The sequence below is a fragment of the Bombina bombina genome, chromosome 4, assembly GCF_027579735.1.
Source record: "Bombina bombina isolate aBomBom1 chromosome 4, aBomBom1.pri, whole genome shotgun sequence".
NCBI lineage: Eukaryota > Metazoa > Chordata > Amphibia > Anura > Bombinatoridae > Bombina > Bombina bombina.
The window spans coordinates 788,482,731-788,501,839 of NC_069502.1; the positions used below are offsets into that span (position 1 = coordinate 788,482,731).

The 19,109-nt window shown below is 42.5% G+C and overlaps 1 protein-coding gene across 1 annotated transcript in view; it reads left to right on the forward strand.

The window, feature by feature from the left end:
* IGF2R (insulin like growth factor 2 receptor) overlaps nucleotides 1-19,109 on the forward strand; it is a gene marked incomplete in the record, with an annotated part of 598,770 nt that overhangs the window by 342,708 nt on the left and 236,953 nt on the right. Inside the window, 2 exon segments of the mRNA XM_053711175.1 lie at nucleotides 7,887-8,065; nucleotides 9,449-9,536. Of these exon segments, the coding sequence (XP_053567150.1) occupies nucleotides 7,887-8,065; nucleotides 9,449-9,536 (267 nt within the window).

The window sequence follows — 19,109 nt, forward strand, 5'->3', positions numbered from 1 at the left end:
AGAATCTGCCTGCGTTTTCTATGATCTTAGCAGAAGTAACTAAGATCCACTTGCTGTTCTCACACATTCTGAGGAGGGAGGTAACTTCAGAAAGGGAATGGCGTGCAGGTTTCCTGCAACTAAGGTATGTGCAGTAAAATATTTTTCTAAGGAATGGAATTGACTAAGAAAATACTGCTGATACCGAAGTAATGTAAGTAAAGCCTTAAATGCAGTGAAGGCGACTGGTATCAGGCTTATTAATAGAGATATATACTCTTCAAAAAATGTGTTTTAAAACGTTTGCTGGCATGTTTAATCGTTTTTTAACGTACATTTGGTGATAAAACTTATTGGGGCATAATTTTTTCCACATGGCTGGCTAATTTCTGCATAGAAACAGTTAACTGAGGCTTCCCACTGTTGTAATATGAGTGGGAGGGGCCTATTTTAGCGCTTTTTTTGCGCAGTAAAAATTCAGACTCAGACTTCCTGCTTCTTCCTGCATGATCCAGGACTTCTCTAGAGGGCTCAAAAGGCTTCAAAAGTCATATTGAGGGAGGTAAAAAGTCACAGCAGAGCTGTGACAGTGTGTGTGACTGTTTTAAAAAACGTTTTTTTTCTATTGTTATTCCGTTTTGGGTATTAAGGGTTTAATCATCCATTTGCAAGTGGGTGCAATGCTCTGCTAACTTAATACATTTACTGTGAAAATTTGGTTGGTATAACTGCTTTGGTTCATTGTTATTTCAACTTGAGACAGGTTTTGTGCTTCTTAAAGGCGCAGTAGCGTTTTTTATATTGCTTGTAAACTTGTAAAGTGTTTTTCAAGCTTGCCAGTCTTATTGCTAGTCTGTTTAAACATGTCTGACATAGATGAATCGACTTGTTCATTATGTTTGAAAGCCAGTGTGGAGCCCCATAGGAATATGTGTACTAAATGTATTGATTTCACTTTAAATAATAAAGATCAGTCTTTATCTATAAAAGAATTATCACCAGACGACGAGGGGGAAGTTATGCCGACTAACTCTCCTCACATGTCAGTACCTTCGCCTCCCGCTCAGGGGGCGCACGCTAATATGGCGCCAAGTATATCAGGGACGCCCATAGCAATTACTTTACAGGACATGGCTACAATCATGAATAATACCCTGTCAGAAGTATTATCTAGATTGCCAGAATTGAGAGGCAAGCGCGATAGCTCTGGGATTAGGAGAGATGCAGAGCGCGCAGGTGCTGTAAGAGCCATGTCTGATACTGCGTCACAGTTTGCAGAACATGAGGACGGAGAGCTTCATTCTGTGGGTGACGGATCTGATCCGGGGAAACCTGATTCAGAGATCTCTAATTTTAAATTTAAGCTTGAGAACCTCCGTGTATTGCTTGGGGAGGTTTTAGCTGCTCTGAACGACTGTAACACAGTTGCAATTCCAGAGAAATTGTGTAGGCTGGATAGATACTATGCGGTACCGGTGTGTACTGATGTTTTCCCTATACCTAAAAGGCTTACAGAAATTATTAGCAAGGAGTGGGATAGACCTGGTGTGCCCTTTTCCCCTCCTCCTATATTTAGAAAAATGTTCCCAATAGACGCCACTACACGGGACTTATGGCAAACGGTCCCTAAGGTGGAGGGGGCAGTTTCTACTTTAGCAAAGCGTACCACTATCCCAGTTGAGGACAGTTGTGCTTTTTCGGATCTAATGGATAAAAAATTAGAAGGTTACCTTAAGAAAATGTTTGTTCAACAAGGTTTTATCCTGCAGCCCCTTGCATGCATTGCGCCTGTCACTGCTGCTGCGGCATTCTGGTTTGAGTCTCTGGAAGAGGCCATTCACACAGCTCCATTGGATGAAATTATGGACAAGCTTAGATCACTTAAGCTAGCTAACTCATTTATTTCTGATGCCATTGTACATTTGACTAAACTAACGGCTAAGAACTCCGGATTCGCCATCCAGGCGCGGAGGGCGCTATGGCTTAAATCCTGGTCAGCTGACGTGACTTCTAAATCTAAATTACTTAATATTCCTTTCAAGGGGCAGACCTTATTCGGGCCCGGCTTGAAAGAAATTATTGCTGACATTACTGGAGGTAAGGGTCATACCCTTCCTCAGGACAGGGCCAAATCAAAGGCCAAACAGTCTAATTTTCGTGCCTTTCGAAATTTCAAGGCAGGAGCAGCATCAACTTCCTCCGCTCCAAAACAGGAAGGAACTGTTGCTCATTCCAGACAGGCCTGGAAACCTAACCAGTCCTGGAACAAGGGCAAGCAGGCCAGAAAACCTGCTACTGCCCCCAAGACAGCATGAAGGAACGGCCCCCTATCCGGAAACGGATCTAGTGGGGGGCAGACTTTCTCTCTTCGCCCAGGCGTGGGCAAGAGATGTCCAGGATCCCTGGGCGTTGGAGATCATATCTCAGGGATATCTTCTGGACTTCAAGGCTTCTCCTCCTCAAGGGAGATTTCATCTTTCAAGGTTATCAGAAAATCAGATAAAGAAAGAGGCATTCCTAAGCTGTGTACAAGACCTCCTAGTAATGGGGGTGATCCACCCAGTTCCGCGGACGGAACAAGGACAGGGATTTTATTCAAATCTGTTTGTGGTTCCCAAGAAAGAGAGAGCCTTCAGACCAATTTTGGACCTAAAGATCTTAAACAAATTCCTAAGAGTTCCATCATTCAAAATGGAAACTATTCGGACCATCCTACCCATGATCCAAGAGGGTCAGTACATGACCACAGTGGACTTAAATGATGCCTACCTTCACATACCGATTCACAAAGATCATCATCGGTTCCTAAGATTTGCCTTTCTAGACAGGCATTACCAATTTGTAGCTCTCCCCTTCGGGTTGGCTACTGCCCCGAGAATCTTTACAAAGGTTCTGGGCTCACTTCTGGCGGTTCTAAGACCGCGAGGCATAGCGGTGGCTCCGTATCTAGACGACATCCTGATACAGGCGTCAAGCTTTCAAATTGCCAAGTCTCATACAGAGATAGTTCTGGCATTTCTGAGGTCGCATGGGTGGAAAGTGAACGTGGAAAAGAGTTCTCTATCACCACTCACAAGAGTCTCCTTCCTAGGGACTCTGATAGATTCTGTAGAAATGAAAATTTACCTGACAGAGACCAGGTTATCAAAACTTCTAAATGCTTGCCGTGTCCTTCATTCCATTCCACGCCCGTCAGTGGCTCAGTGCATGGAAGTAATCGGCTTAATGGTAGCGGCAATGGACATAGTGCCATTTGCGCGCCTGCATCTCAGACCGCTGCAATTGTGCATGCTAGGTCAGTGGAATGGGGATTACTCAGATTTGTCCCCTCTACTAATTCTGGATCAAGAGACCAGAGATTTTCTTCTCTGCTGGCTATCTCGGGTCCATCTGTCCAAGGGTATGACCTTTCGCAGGCCAGATTGGACGATTGTGACAACAGATGCCAGCCTTCTAGGCTGGGGCGCAGTCTGGAACTCCCTGAAGGCTCAGAGATCATGGACTCAGGAGGAGAAACTCCTCCCAATAAATATTCTGGAGTTAAGAGCAATATTCAATGCTCTTCTAGCTTGGCCTCAGTTAGCAACACTGAGGTTCATCAGATTTCAGTCGGACAACATCACGACTGTGGCTTACATCAACCATCAAGGGGGAACCAGGAGTTCCCTAGCGATGTTAGAAGTCTCAAAGATAATTCGCTGGGCAGAGTCTCACTCTTGCCACTTGTCAGCGATCCACATCCCAGGCGTGGAGAACTGGGAGGCGGATTTTCTAAGTCGTCAGACTTTTCATCCGGGGGAGTGGGAACTCCATCCGGAGGTGTTTGCTCAACTGGTCCATCGTTGGGGCAAACCAGAACTGGATCTCATGGCGTCTCGCCAGAACGCCAAGCTTCCTCGTTACGGATCCAGGTCCAGGGACCCGGGAGCGACGCTGATAGATGCTCTAGCAGCTCCTTGGTTCTTCAACCTGGCTTATGTGTGTCCACCGTTTCCTCTGCTCCCTCGACTGATTGCCAAGATCAAACAGGAGAGAGCATCGGTGATTCTGATAGCGCCTGCGTGGCCACGCAGGACCTGGTATGCAGACCTAGTGGACATGTCGTCCTGTCCACCATGGACTCTACCTCTGAGGCAAGACCTTCTAATACAAGGTCCTTTCAATCATCCAAATCTAATTTCTCTGAGACTGACTGCATGGAGATTGAACGCTTGATCCTATCAAAGCGTGGCTTCTCCGAGTCAGTTATTGATACCTTAATACAGGCACGAAAGCCTGTTACCAGGAAAATCTACCATAAGATATGGCGTAAATACCTGTATTGGTGCGAATCCAAGAGTTACTCATGGAGTAAGGTTAGGATTCCTAGGATATTGTCCTTTCTCCAAGAGGGTTTGGAAAAAGGCTTATCAGCTAGTTCGTTAAAGGGACAGATCTCTGCTCTGTCTATTCTTTTGCACAAGCGTCTGGCAGAAGTTCCAGACGTCCAGGCTTTTTGTCAGGCTTTGGCTAGGATTAAGCCTGTGTTTAAAACTGTTGCTCCTCCGTGGAGCTTAAACTTGGTTCTTAAAGTTCTTCAAGGAGTTCCGTTTGAACCCCTCCATTCCATTGATATTAAACTTTTATCTTGGAAAGTTCTGTTTTTGATGGCTATTTCCTCAGCTCGAAGAGTCTCGGAGTTATCTGCCTTACATTGTGATTCTCCTTATCTGATTTTCCATTCAGACAAGGTAGTTCTGCGTACTAAACCTGGGTTTTTACCTAAGGTGGTTTCTAACAGGAATATCAATCAAGAGATTGTTGTCCCATCATTGTGCCCTAATCCTTCTTCAAAGAAGGAACGTCTTTTACATAATCTGGACGTAGTCCGTGCCTTGAAGTTCTACTTACAGGCAACTAAAGATTTTCGTCAAACATCTGCCCTGTTTGTCGTTTTCTCTGGGCAGAGGAGAGGTCAAAAGGCTTCGGCAACTTCTCTCTCCTTTTGGCTTAGAAGCATAATACGCTTAGCCTATGAGACTGCTGGACAGCAGCCCCCTGAAAGGATTACAGCTCATTCTACTAGAGCTGTGGCTTCCACCTGGGCCTTTAAAAATGAGGCCTCTGTTGAACAGATTTGCAAGGCTGCGACTTGGTCTTCGCTTCACACTTTTTCAAAATTTTACAAATTTGACACTTTTGCTTCTTCGGAGGCTGTTTTTGGGAGAAAGGTTCTACAGGCAGTGGTTCCTTCCGTTTAAGTTCCTGCCTTGTCCCTCCCATCATCCGTGTACTTAAGCTTTGGTATTGGTATCCCACAAGTAATGGATGATCCGTGGACTGGATACACTTAACAAGAGAAAACATAATTTATGCTTACCTGATAAATTTATTTCTCTTGTAGTGTATCCAGTCCACGGCCCGCCCTGTCCTTTTAAGGCAGGTCTAAATTTTTAATTAAACTACAGTCACCACTGCACCCTATGGTTTCTCCTTTCTCGTCTTGTTTCGGTCGAATGACTGGATATGACATGTGAGGGGAGGAGCTATATAGCAGCTCTGCTGGGTGATCCTCTTGCAACTTCCTGTTGGGAAGAGAATATATCCCACAAGTAATGGATGATCCGTGGACTGGATACACTACAAGAGAAATAAATTTATCAGGTAAGCATAAATTATGTTATATATATATATATATATATATATATATATATGTGTGTGTGTGTGTATATATATATATATATATATATATATATATATATATATATATATATATATACACACACACACATTATAGAGGTTTGTACCTATTAAAAGAAATTTATGTTAGTGGTCCATGGGATTCAAAATTGTGAATTTAGTGGTCCCTGAGGTCCGAAAGGTTGGCGACCCCTGCTCTAGAATATAGAAGTCTTCTCACTTACATGGTTATTGTTACTCACTTCAATATATGTATGCACTTGAGCCGTTATTTATCAGTGTCTCCATGGCAGCGGTTGCCATAACAATGTATATAAATATCTACACAGTTTAGACATGAGAAATTGAGTGTATTAATGATGCTAATTGTTTAGGCACTGTTCACTCTACACTGACACACTGTGTGTATAACCTGGATGTTAATCAGGTTTTTTTGACATTTGTTGTTTATCTACATATAACATGTAATTTGGCGACAAACCGGAAGTGACGTTTCAAACTTCCGGTCTCAGCCATGATGGTGGAACGCATTATGCGTTCCACCGACAATAATTTTGCCGCGAAAGCTGGGGGAGATGTGAGGTTTGTGGTTGGTACACTTTGTTTGTAAAACACTATAAAATGCTTTATTGTTATCACTGTTGTATGTATGTATGTACCCAAGGATTGGCGTAAAGCTGATGTGGTTCCACTCTTCAAAAGGGGAAGTAGGGATGATCCAGGAAGCTATAGACCAGTTAGTCTGACATCAATAGTGGGGAAGATATTTGAAGGGATTATATTGATGAGCATATTCGTGTAAACAAGATTATGAGTTCTAATCAGCATGGTTTTATGAGAAATAGATCATGTCAAACTAATCTAATTAGATTCTATGAGGAAGTAAGTAAAAATATAGATAAAGGGGAATCAGTTGATGTGATATACTTAGATTTTGCAAAGGTGTTTGATACAGTGCCACATGAGAGATTAATGCACAAAATGAAGGGACTGGGAATAGCTGAAAATGTTAGTTTATGGATAAATAACTGGATAAAAGATAGGGAGCAACGAGTAGTAGTAAATGGATCATACTCAGATTGGACAAAGGTAATCAGTGGAGTACCCCAGGGATCAGTGCTGGGCCCTATTCTTTTTAATATTTTTATAAATGACTTGGAGCTAGGATTAAATAGCGACATTCTATTTTTGCAGATGATACTAAGTAAAGTAAGGGCATTAGGTCAGTGCAGGATGAACTTTCGTTACAAAGGGACCTGCAAAAATTAGAAGTATGGGCAGGTAAATGGAAAATGAGATTTAGTACGGGAAAATGCAAGGTTCTACACTTTGGAAGTAAAAATAAGCAGGCAACGTATTATTTAAATGGGACAAGACTTAGCCAAACACAGGAGGAAAGGGATTTGGGGGTAGTAATAGATAGCAAGATAAAGATGGGTGCACAATGCAGGGCAGCAGCTTCAAAGGCTAATAAGATACTAGCATGTATTAAAAGAGGCATTGACTCAAGGGAGGAAAGCATAATTCTGTCACTATATAAAGTCCTGGTAAGACCTCACCTTGAGTATGGAGTGCAGTTCTGGGGACCAATCGCAGAAAAAGATATTGCAGAACTAGAAAAAGTTCAGAGAAGGGCCACAAAGCTAATAAGGGGATTGGAGAATTTAACCTATGTGGAGAGGCTAGCCAAACTGGGTCTGTTTTCTTTAGAAAAAAGGCGCTTAAGAGGTGACATGATTTCTTTATATAAATATATTCAAGGCCCATATACAGAGATGGCAGAAGCTCTGTTAATTCCAAGAAAATTGTTTGTGACCAGAGGTCACAATTTAAGGTTGGAGGAAAGGAGATTTAAACTCCTGCAACGGAAACATTTTTTCCCTGTAAGAGCAATAAAATTGTGGAGCTCATTACCAAAGGAGGTAGTGAATGCCAATACCCTAGATACATTTAAAAATTATTTGGATACATTTCTGTCTATAAACAAAATTCATGGATATGATTGCTAGTATTAAATGGGTCACCTTTTAGTGGGATTATTTAAATTTAACTGGAGCTTTTTGTATATATTTTAGATTTGTATAGGTTGAACTCGATGGACTTCGGTCTTTTTTCAACCTCATCTACTTTGTTACTATGTATGTAGTTATGTGTTTGTGTGTGTGTATATGTGTATATATATATATATATAAAACTTCTTGCCTAATTAACCGATTTTCCTTTTATAGGAGGTGCTGTTGGCTCCTGCATGAAGGAAGGCAATAAAAATTTAAACCTTGGATTTATTCAAATCAGTCCCCAGGCATCTTCTGATGGATCTCTCACTATTGTTTACATGAATGGTGACAAATGTAAAGGCAATCAGCGTTACACTACACGCATTATCTTTCAGTGTGATAGAAAAACGGTAAGATTTTCTGTTAAAGCTATGTAAGACTGCTAACAGTATGATTAAAGGCCATATATTCTGTCCTCTTTCTGACTCCTATTAAAGGACTATAACAAATTAGAGCATGTCATTTATGTCTATTAAAAGATAACATTTTAAGACTATCAACCCTACACTACAGTAGAAATACCGTTTGGGACCCGTCGAGAACTGCCGGTCCCGAGCATAAACCGCAAGTCTCAGATGTGGAACTAAGTGGTTTCCACTAATGTGATATCAGTTAAACAGATATACAAGTGCAGTAGTAAATGGTTTAATGTGCTATATCAGTTTATTATTGCATCTCTGGATTTAATTCCTGCAAAGAGTTTAAACACATGGTCAAAGTATTTTCCTTAGCAGCATCACACTGACCTGTACACAGCTGGTGAGCCAATTAGGAGTTTCATATTTGTGTAGCCACCAATACCCAATTATTTACAGCTCAGGAGCCAGGGTGCAGAGCTGCTATGGAGCAACTTTAGATGATTAACCCCTTGTGGAGGGTTTAACTCACTTACACAGCTATTTAATTGTAAAAGGCTTTAGCACATTTAAAGCATTTTACTTTCACGCAGACTTCAGTAGATCTAACCAGTGTTCTGTTTTTGTCATTTGATCGCCCAATGTATACAGCTAGCTCCCAGTAGTGCATTGCTGCTGCTTCAACAAAGAATACCAAGAGAATGAAACAATTGAAACAAAGAAGTAAATTGGAAAGTTGTTTAAAATTGTATTCTCACTAGTTTTCACACCTGTCCTCAGACTAACCTAACAGGCCAGATTTTGAGGATATCTGAACTAGAGCACAGGTGAAATAATCAGTTGATTAGTAAACATGGTAATTTTAACCTACTTCCATTCTAGGTTATCCTGAAAAGCTGGCCTTTTAGGGAGACCTGAGGACAGGCTTTCAAACCAGTGCTCTATCTGAATCAGGAAGGAATACTTTTGGGTTTCATCATGTTCCTTTAAGATTAAAATATTTTCTTTCATGATTCAGATAGAGCAGCAATTTTAAGCAACTTTCTAATTTACTCCAATTAATTTTTCTTCAGTCTCTTGGTATCTTTATTTGAAAAAGCAAGAATCTAAGTTTTGAAGCCGACCCATTTTTGGTGAACAAGTGCTGTCCAGAGTACTGAACCAAAAATTGTCTGGCTCCTTAGCTTAGATGCCTTCTTTTTCAAATAAAGATAGCAAGAGAACGAAGAAAAATTGATATGAGTAAATTAGAAAGTTGCTTAAAATTGCATGCTCTATCTGAAAGACAAAAGAAAAAAATTGGGTTCAGTGTCCCTTTAGGATGCACATTTTAAATCACATTTCTTTTAACAATCCTTTATATGCTGTGTAATGTAGGGATCTCCAGTGTTTGAGCATCAAAGTGACTGTGAATATGTCTTTTTGTGGAGGACTCCTGAGGCCTGCCCCATTGTTAGAACAGAAGGTAAGGAATTCTTGTATTTCTGATCTTTGTTTGCCACCCATCCCTATAGTAGTCAAATAATGTTGCTGATTTTCATAACAAATTATTTTTGCTTTTACTCTCAACCGCAGAAATGTATGACCTTCAACCCTTTTTCTTGTAGATCACAAGATATGTTGTGTTGTATCACTCTAGGAACACTGTAAATTGTCTTTTCTTTCATTTTTTTTTAAAGCAATGATTATTCAATAATATAACTTCATCAAGAAGTCCTGATAATCACGTAACAGGTTAACAAATGTATTTGTGCTGGGCTCTGTAATACTGTACTGTTGTTGCTTTAGTATTTTTTTCCTTGGCCTGCAGTTAGGCTGCATATCGATTTTCAGAAGTATTTCTCTTATTCATGAAATGTCAGGTATATAGGATGGTGGCTTTTGTAGTTATTGTTGGCTGTTGCTCTGTGCTCTTTGTTTTTTTGTAAATATGAAGAAAGATGCCAGGGCTGGCTTGGCCTACTGGGGTACCGGGAGTTTTCCCGGTGAGCTAACCGGCTGTGGTCTCTGGGCATAGTAGTAGAGCACAGCAGTGAACAGCTGGGAAGGGAGCGAGGCTGTGCACTGAGCGAATCGGCTAACTGCTTTGAGTGCACTGCTCGCATATAACAAGGCGGCCGCTCCTCTCCACTTGGAGGCGGGGGGATGGAATGTGAGTGCCTGGCACACAGTCAACGCACACGGAGCTGTGACTGCTCCAAGAAGTTAGTAGTAGCACTGCAGGTGGGGGGATTGGCCATTGCGCTGTTGTATGTCATGTTATATCGTTGTGTGTTTGTCTGATGTTTCTCTTTGTCTTTTGAAGAGCATTGGGGTTAGGTAGCTGTTTCCATCTTAATGGGAGGAAAGTCCACTGCTTCATTCATTACTTGTGGGAATTAAGAACCTGGCCACCAGGAGGAGGCAAAGACACCCCAGCGAAAGGCTTAAATACCTCCCCCACTCCCCACATTCCCCAGTCATTCTTTGCCTTTCATCACAGAAGGTTGGCAGAGAAGTGTCAAAGATTCGGAGTAGTCTCTTATGGAGGGTAGTACTCTTCAAAATGGGACTGGAGTTTTAAGTAGTCCTGTCAGCCTCTCAGTGAGAGCATGGGTGAAAGTTAGAGTCCGGAGATGCAGGGGGAGTTCTGCGAAACCATCCCGACTCATATTAACAGCTCCTTAAGCAATCGGCGTTGACGAGTTTCGCTGCCTGCTTTTATGCTCTTAAGTCCATGTCAGGAGCGATGCTACTACCCTGTCACACTTGAAAGGCTGTGTTCCTGTTCCATGGCGTTTGATTCTGGTAAGATCATTTAATTTATTTATTTATATATATATATATATATATATATATATATATATATATATATATATATATGATAACGTAAGAAGACAGGGTCACAGTGTGGCTCCTTTATCTTTATATAATCTAGGGTAATACCATCGGAAGGGGGGTTATTAAACGGAGGATTTTATTGTGCATAATATTGTTTATTGTGTTTTATGCTGCTCTTGTGTGAGATGAGGCTCTGTCAGTGTGGAACAGTCAGTTCACTTAGCGAGAGATTGAGGCGGGCTTTTTTGGTGCGTTCCTCTCTTGAGTGCAGGGGCGGGTCCTGCATGACACTCCATGTGACCGGGTGTGGCCTCTGTAACTTCCTCTTTCTCGGCCTGCTTTTGGAGGAGAAAAAGCTGTTTCTTGTAGTCCGGGTCATAGGAGGTGGTGAGTGCCCCGGCCATTGGGATATAAAGCTGCCATTTAACTTTTTATCAAGTCCGCAATAAAGGCGCAAGCTATGGAGGACTCTGATATGTTAGAGGATACTCCCTCTTTATCTAAACCGGTTGACTATGTATATTGTGAGGAGGTTCCAGTTGAACCACCTATTCAACTCTGTTCCACATGCTTTGACAATATTGCTATATCTAAAAAGAATAGGATATTTAGTACTACTGAGCCTTCCACCTCAGAGGGTTCTCTGCCCCGCGAGGTGCGTTCCCTGCACTCATCTCAGATTACACAAGCAGTTCCCCAGGGCACTACTAATCCTCCTGCGGGAGGGGCCCTTTGGCCGCCAGACTTCGCCGATCAGTAACAGACGGCGGTTTCTGCAGGCATTAATGCGATGCCTTGCCCTACTAAGCACAAGCGGAAGGTACAGCACTGCTATCCGTCTCAGGGGTCTTAGACTCCGCTGGATTTCTCAGATTATCCGCTGAGGAGGACAACTCTGACTTATCCGGAGGATGTCACTTCTGGGTTGGAATCGGCTACTTCTAGGCCTCCGTCCGCGGAGGAACCAGATTTTAAGTTTAAAATGGAGCATTTGCGCTTTCTGCTGAAGGAGGTGTTTGCTATGTTGGAGGTTCCGGAACTGAAATTACCAGAGGAACCTTCGATCCCTAAATTTGATAGAGTTTACGAGGACAGGGTAGTGTCTCTGGCCTTCCCGGTTCCCATCAAGATGGCTAATGTTATTAAGAATGAATAGGAGAAACTTAACTCGTCCTTTTCCCCCTCTTCTTCTATTAAAAAGCTATTCCCCGTTCCGGACTCACAGCTTGAGCTGTGGGGAACCGTCCCTAAGGTGGAGGGTGCTATCCCCACGCTTGCTAAGAGAACGACTATTCCGCTTGAGGATAGCTCTTCATTTAAGGAACTCATGGATAAAACAATGGAGTCCATGCTGCGGAAGATGTTCCAACTCACGGGGTTCATTTTTCAACCTGCGGCAGTGGTCGCTGCGGTGGCAGGTACGGCTACCTAATGGTGTGACGCTATATCAGCGATGCTCACGGTGGAGACTCCCCTTGAAGAGATTCAAGAACGAATTAAGGCCTTAAGGGTAGCGCATTCATTAATTTGTGATGCTAACATGCAGATTATTCGCCTGAATGCTAAGACATAAGGTTTTTCTGTTTTAGCCCGCAGGGTTTTCCGCTGACATGACTTCCAAGTCTTGCTTGCTTTGCTTCCCGTTCAAGGGGAATGTTTTGTTTGGCCCGGGCCTGGATTCCATCATAGCTGCGGTCACGGGTGACAAGGGTGCCTTCTTGCCTCAGGATAAGAAAACTAAACCTAAGGGGTCTACTTTTCGTCCCTTTCGTGCAGACAAATCTCAGCGCCAGCAGCCTGCCGCAAAGTCTGAGCAGTCCAAGGGATCTTGGAAGCCAGCTAACTCTTGGAACAAGTCCAAACAGAACAAGAAGACAGCCAAGTCGAGGTCAGCTTGAAGGGGTGGCCCCCAGTCCGTCATCAGATCAGATAAGGGGCAGACTTTCTCTTTTTGCGGAGGCCTGGAGAAGAGACGTTATAGACCCTTGGGTTCTGGAGGTCGTAGCCCAGGGTTACAGGATAGGATTCAAGTCATATCTGCCCAGAGGCAGGTTCCTCCTGTCAAACATATCTTCAAGACCAGAGAAGAGAGACGCCTTCCTGGGGTGTGTGAGGGATCTCTCATCTCTCTGAGTAATCGTCCCAGTCCCTCTGGCAGAAAGAGGTCTGGGGTATTATTCAAACCTTAGTCCCAATAAAGGAGGGCACGTTTTGTCCAATTCTGGACCTAAAGGCTCTAAAAAAGTTCTTGTCAGTTCCAACATTCAAAATGGAGATGATCAGACCAATTTGTCCCCTGGTTCAAGAGGGGCAATTCATGACGACTCGAGACCTGAAGGACGCTTACCTTCACGTTCCAATCCACAAGGATCACTTCAGGTTTCTAAGATTTGCTTTCCTGGACCAGCACTTCCAGTTTGTGGCCCTTCCGTTTGGTCTGGCGATTCTTTACAAAGGTTCTGGGAGCTCTACTCGCATTAGCGAGAGCCAGAGGGATTGCAGTGGCACCTTATCTGGACGATATCCTGGTCCAGGCTCCGTCCTACAGTCTTGCGGAGGATCACTTGAGGGCTCTTCTCCTTCGATCCCGCGGGTGGAAGATAAACAATGGGAAGAGTTCCTTGGTCCCCAGCAACAGGTTGGAATTTTTGGGTACGATAATAGATTCTTCAGTCATGAAGATATTCTTGACAGATCAGAGACGTTGCAAGCTCGCGTCCAACTGTCTAGCTCTCCAGACATCCTCCAGGACATCTGTAGCCAGGTGTATGGAGGTGATCGGGCTCACGGTATCCAGCATAGATGTCATTCCATTCGCCAGGTTTAATCTCGGACCTCTTCAGCTGTGCATGCTGAGACAATGGAATGGCGATCATTCAGATCTGTCCCAACAGATATCTCTGGACAGACCGGTGAGGAAGTTCCTATATTGGTGGACCCGGCCAGTGCAGCTGTCAAAGGGGACATCCTTCTTGAGACCTTTCCTGGGAGATTGGGACCACGGATGCAAGTCTATCAGGATGGGGAGCTGTTTGGGGTGCCAGAAAAGTACAGGGCAGATGGACTCGAGAGGATTTGAGTCTACCTATAAATATTCTAGAACTTCAAGCGATATTCAACGCTCTGAAGGCTTGGCCCCGTGGGGTCGTCCCGATTCATCAGATTCCAGTCGGACAACATTACCTCTGTGGCTTACATAAACCACCAGGGGGGAATGAGAAGTTCCCTAGCCATGAGCGAAGTATCTCAGATTCTGGAATAGGCAGAGACTCACAATTGTTCACTCTCAACGATTCACATTCCGGGTGTGGACAACTAGGAAGCGGATTTTCTGAGCAGACAGACGTTTCACCCAGGGGAATGGTCTCCATTCCGAGTGGTTCGCGAAGATCTGCAACAGATGGGGGACACCGGAGAGAGATCTCATGGGGTCTAGACTCAATTACAAGCTACCCAGATACGGGTCGCGATCCAGGAATCCCTAGGCGCAACTGATAGATGCTTTGGCACCCTGGGACTTCAAACTAATTTACATATTTCCACCGTTGCCTCTTCTACCTTGTGTAGTGGCCCACATAAAGCAGGAACAAGCCTCAGCTATTCTGATTGCTCCGTCGTGGTCGCGGAGGATGTGGTTTGCGCATCTGGTGGGGATGTCGTCATCTCCTCCGTGGAGGTTACCTTGTTGCAGGGATCTGCTGGTTCAATGTCCTTTTCTACACCAAAATCTCGATTCTCTGAGGCTGACTGCATGGAGATTGAACGTCTAGTCTTAGCCAAGAGAGGATTTTCGGAAAGAGTGATTGACACTCTCGTTAAGGCCAGGAAGCCGGTCACTCGACACATCTATCACAAGGTTTTGAGGACCTACTTGCCCTGGTGTGAGGAACGAGGATACCCCTGGCACAATGTCAGGGTAGCCAGGATTTTGGCCTTTCTCCTGGATGGTCTGGACAAGGGTCTTGCCGCCAGCTCCCTAAGGGGACAAATCGCTGCATTATCTGTACTGTTGCATAAGAAGCTTGTTGAGCTTCCTGGCATTCAGTCCTTTGTTCAGGCTCCAATTAGGATCTGGTTCTTAAGGTATTGCAGAGGGCTCCGTTTGAGCCTATGCATGCTATGCATACGCTTGACATTAACACTTTCATGGAAGGTCCTATTCCTACTGGCTATTGCATCGGCACGCAGAGTCTCTGAGTTGGCGGCCTTGCAATCTGAGCCTCCCTACTTAGTTTTTCCTCGCCGATAAGGCTGTTTTTCGCACTGGATTGGGATTCCTTCCTAAAGTGGTGTTGAGTCGTAACATCAATCAGGAACTAGTAGTTCCTTCTTTGTGTCCTAATCCTTCTTCTTCAAAGGAGAGGTTACTTCATAATTTTGACGTGGTTCGAGCTTTGAAGTTTAAGCTTTATCTTCAGGCCACAAAGGCGTTCAGACAGACTTCATCCTTATTTGTTGTGTATTCAGGGAAGTGCAGTGGGCAAAGGGCCTCTGCCACTTCTCTTTCCTTTTGGTTGAGGAGTATGATCTGTCTGGCATATGAGACAGCGGGACACAAGCATCCTCAGAGGATTACGGCTCACTCAACTAGAGCTGTGGCCTCTTCTTGGGCCTTTAAGAACGAGGCCTCTGGATCAGATTTGTAAGGCGGCTACCTGGTCTTCCTTACATACTTTTGCAATGTTTTATAAATTTTATGTTTTTGCTTCGGCGGAAGCAGCTTTTTGGAGAAAGGTTCTGCCGGCTGTGGTGCCCTCAGTTTAGGGTCCGCCTCCTTTTGCCCTCCGTTTTTTTTTATTCAGTGTCCTCTAGAGCTTGGGTTTTTGTTCCCACAAGTAATAAATGAAGCAGTGGACTCTCCTCCCATTAAGATGGAAAAAATAAATTATGCTTACCTGATAATTTAATTTCCATCTGTGGGAGGAGAATCCACTGCCTCCACACGTTTCTCCGGTGGGCGGACCGAAATTTGATTTTAATCTTATGGTACCATTTATACCCTGATATTTCTCCTACTGTTCCTTGTTCCCTTGGCAGAATGGCTGGGGGGATGAGGGGAGTGGGAGAGGTATTTAAGCCTTTGGCTGGGGTGTCTTTGTCTCCTCCTGGTGGCCAGGTTCTTAATTCCCACAAGTAATGAATGAAGCAGTGGACTTTCCTCCCACAGATGGAAATTAAATTATCAGTTAAGCATAATTTATGTTTTTATTTCTCTGTTCTTGTGCTCTGTCCTATGTTGCAATATTTGTAAAGTACTTGCTATGGTAACAAGTTTGTTTTTTCTCTGCCTGGCGCATATATATATATATATATATATATATATATATATATATATATATATATATATATATATATATATATATATATATATATATATATATATATATATATATATTATTTTTATTTTAAAGATTTACATGAAAAATGTTGAATTTGGGAAAGGGAATTGGGCTGGGCCTAGGCCTGGGTGGGTTTGGCCAGTATTCAAACATTTTCCAGGGCTGGTTTGATTTCCCAGTGCAGCCTTAAGACGCTTGTGACCCCTGAGAATACTGTTAAGCCAGATTGTCCTGATTTCAAAGTATTTCTGGATAGAACCATTCTTATGTGCTTCATTAGGCAGTGATTCCCTGTAGAGCTCTAGTGTTCCTTTCTAGATCCCTTTCCAGTGCTCTACTGCCCTTGCACGTGATAAATCCTTGATGTAGCTTCAATTTCATTTGTTTTTCTTGTTACAACCTTGATATGCCTTATCTTTCATTAGGGTGTTTTTAAAGTCAAAATGAATGCAAAAAAAAAATGTTTAATGCCAGATCTTAACTAATGAATGGGGAATATGGCGGCTGCTAGCAGTATTTGGCTCTTTTTAGAGACCGGTTTCTTCTTCTAAAAGTGCAACACACTAAGATGTGTGCAAATCCAGATCTTAGTATGTTGCACTTTTACAAGAAGAAATCCCGCTCCGAAAAGTGCCGAATGCTGCTGGTGGTCGCAAATTTTCTCCATTTGTTAGCTGCCGAATGAACCCCCGAATGCACATCCCTATTAAGTTCCAAATCGCACTTTAAAAAGCATGCAAATTTCAATCTTTAGCCCCTACCATCCCATTGGGAGCTTTGCAATGACATCATTGATGACACCACACATGACATTGTTGATGAAATAACTAGTGATATTACCTATGAGATCATTAATTACATCACTAGTATACTTCACTCACATCCTCAGTCCTCACAAAAAGCATCCTTCTAACCCACTGACTACTCTCTCTTATCTCTTCACACAAATAGAGGCAATAATTGGTAAATAATATCTGATGTATATGCTTGAAAAAAATAAATATATATATATATTTATCTTCTCTCTTTTCTCTCTTCTTTCTGTCTTTCTCTTTCTTTCATGTAATTGGCAAGAGTCCATGAGCTAGTGACGTATGGGATATACAATCCTACCAGGAGGGGCAAAGTTTCCCAAACCTCAAAATGCCTATAAATACACCCCTCTCCACACCCACAATTCAGTTTTACAAACTTTGCCTCCTATGGAGGTGGTGAAGTAAATTTGTGCTTAGTTTCTACGTTGATATGTGCTTCTCAGCATTTTGAAGCCCGATTCCTCTCAGAGTACAGTGAATTTCAGAGGGAGTGAAGGGAGTATCACCTATTGAATGCAATGGTTTTCCTCACGGGAGATCTATTTTATAGGCTCTCTGTTATCGGTCGTAGTGATTCATCTCCTACCTCCCTTATTCAGATCGACAATATACTCTCATATTCCATTACCTCTACTGATAACTGTTTCAGTACTGGTTTGGCTATCTGCTATATGTGAATGGGTATCTTTCGGTAAGTATGTTTTCATTACTTAAGACACTCTCAGCTATGGTTTGGCACTTTATGCATTAATATAAAGTTCTAAATATATGTATTGTACTTATATTTGCCATGAGTTAGTTTTATGTATATTTCCTTTTGCAGTTTCATATTTGGGAAAAAACATATTTAGGGAAAAAAATTCTTACCTGGGGTATAGTCTTTTCTCAATTGACTGCTTTTTCATTAATTTTCGCGGGCAAAAATTAGGTTTGCGAGGGCGCAAAATTACAGTTTATTGCGTCATTCTTGGCGCAAGTATTTTTTTGGTGCGAAGGTACGTCCGATGACGCAAATTCGTCATTTCCGGCGTCTTAGTTGACGCCGAGTTCCTTGCACAAGGTTGCGTCTACAATGTCGCGAGTGTGTCATTTCCAGATGTTGTTAGCGCCCCAAAAAATTCAGTTTGCTTTGTGCGTCATACTTGGCGCGAAACAATTTCATTATTTTAAACCTTATTCCTATATGCCTCTTGCCTTTTTCTATGTCAGAGAGCTATGCTGTTAGCATTTTTTTTCCCATTCCTGAACTGCCATATAAGGAAATTTATAATTTTGCTTTATATGTTGGCTTTTCTCTTACATTTGCAAGATGTCTCAATCTGATCCTGTCTCAGAAACCACTGTTGGAACCCTGCTGCCTGATAACAGTTCTACCAAAGCTAAGTGCATTTGTTGTAAATTTGTGGAGATTATATCTCCAGCTGTGGTATGTAATAGTTGTCATGATAAGCTTTTACATGCAGAGAATGTGTCCATCAGTAATAGTACAATGCCTGTTGTTCCTTCAACATCTAATGTACTTCATATACCTGTGAATATAAAAGATTTTATTGCTGATGCGATTCAGAAGGCTTTGTCTGCCATCCCGCCTTCTAATAAACGTTAAAGGTCTTTTAAAACTTCTCATAAAGTTGATGAATTTTCAAATGTCCGACAACATACTGAATTATCCTCCTCTGATGAGGATCTTTCTGATTTAGAAGATCCTTCCTCAGATATTGACACTGACAAATCTACTTATTTATTTAAAATGGAGTATATTTGTTCCTTGTTAAAAGAGGTGTTGATTACTTAGATATTGAGGAAACTAGTCCTTTTGATATTAAAACTAGTAAACGTTTAAATTCTGTTTATAAACCTCCTGTGGTTACTCCAGAGGTTTTTCCAGTTCCTGATGCTATTTCTGATATGATTTCTAAGGAATGGAATAGGCCTAGTACTTCTTTTATTCCTTCTTCAAGGTTTAAAAAAATTGTATCCTTTGCCAGCAGTTAGATTGGAGTTTTGGGAAAAGATCCCCAAAGTTGATGGGGCTATTTCTACTCTTGCTAAACGTACAACTAT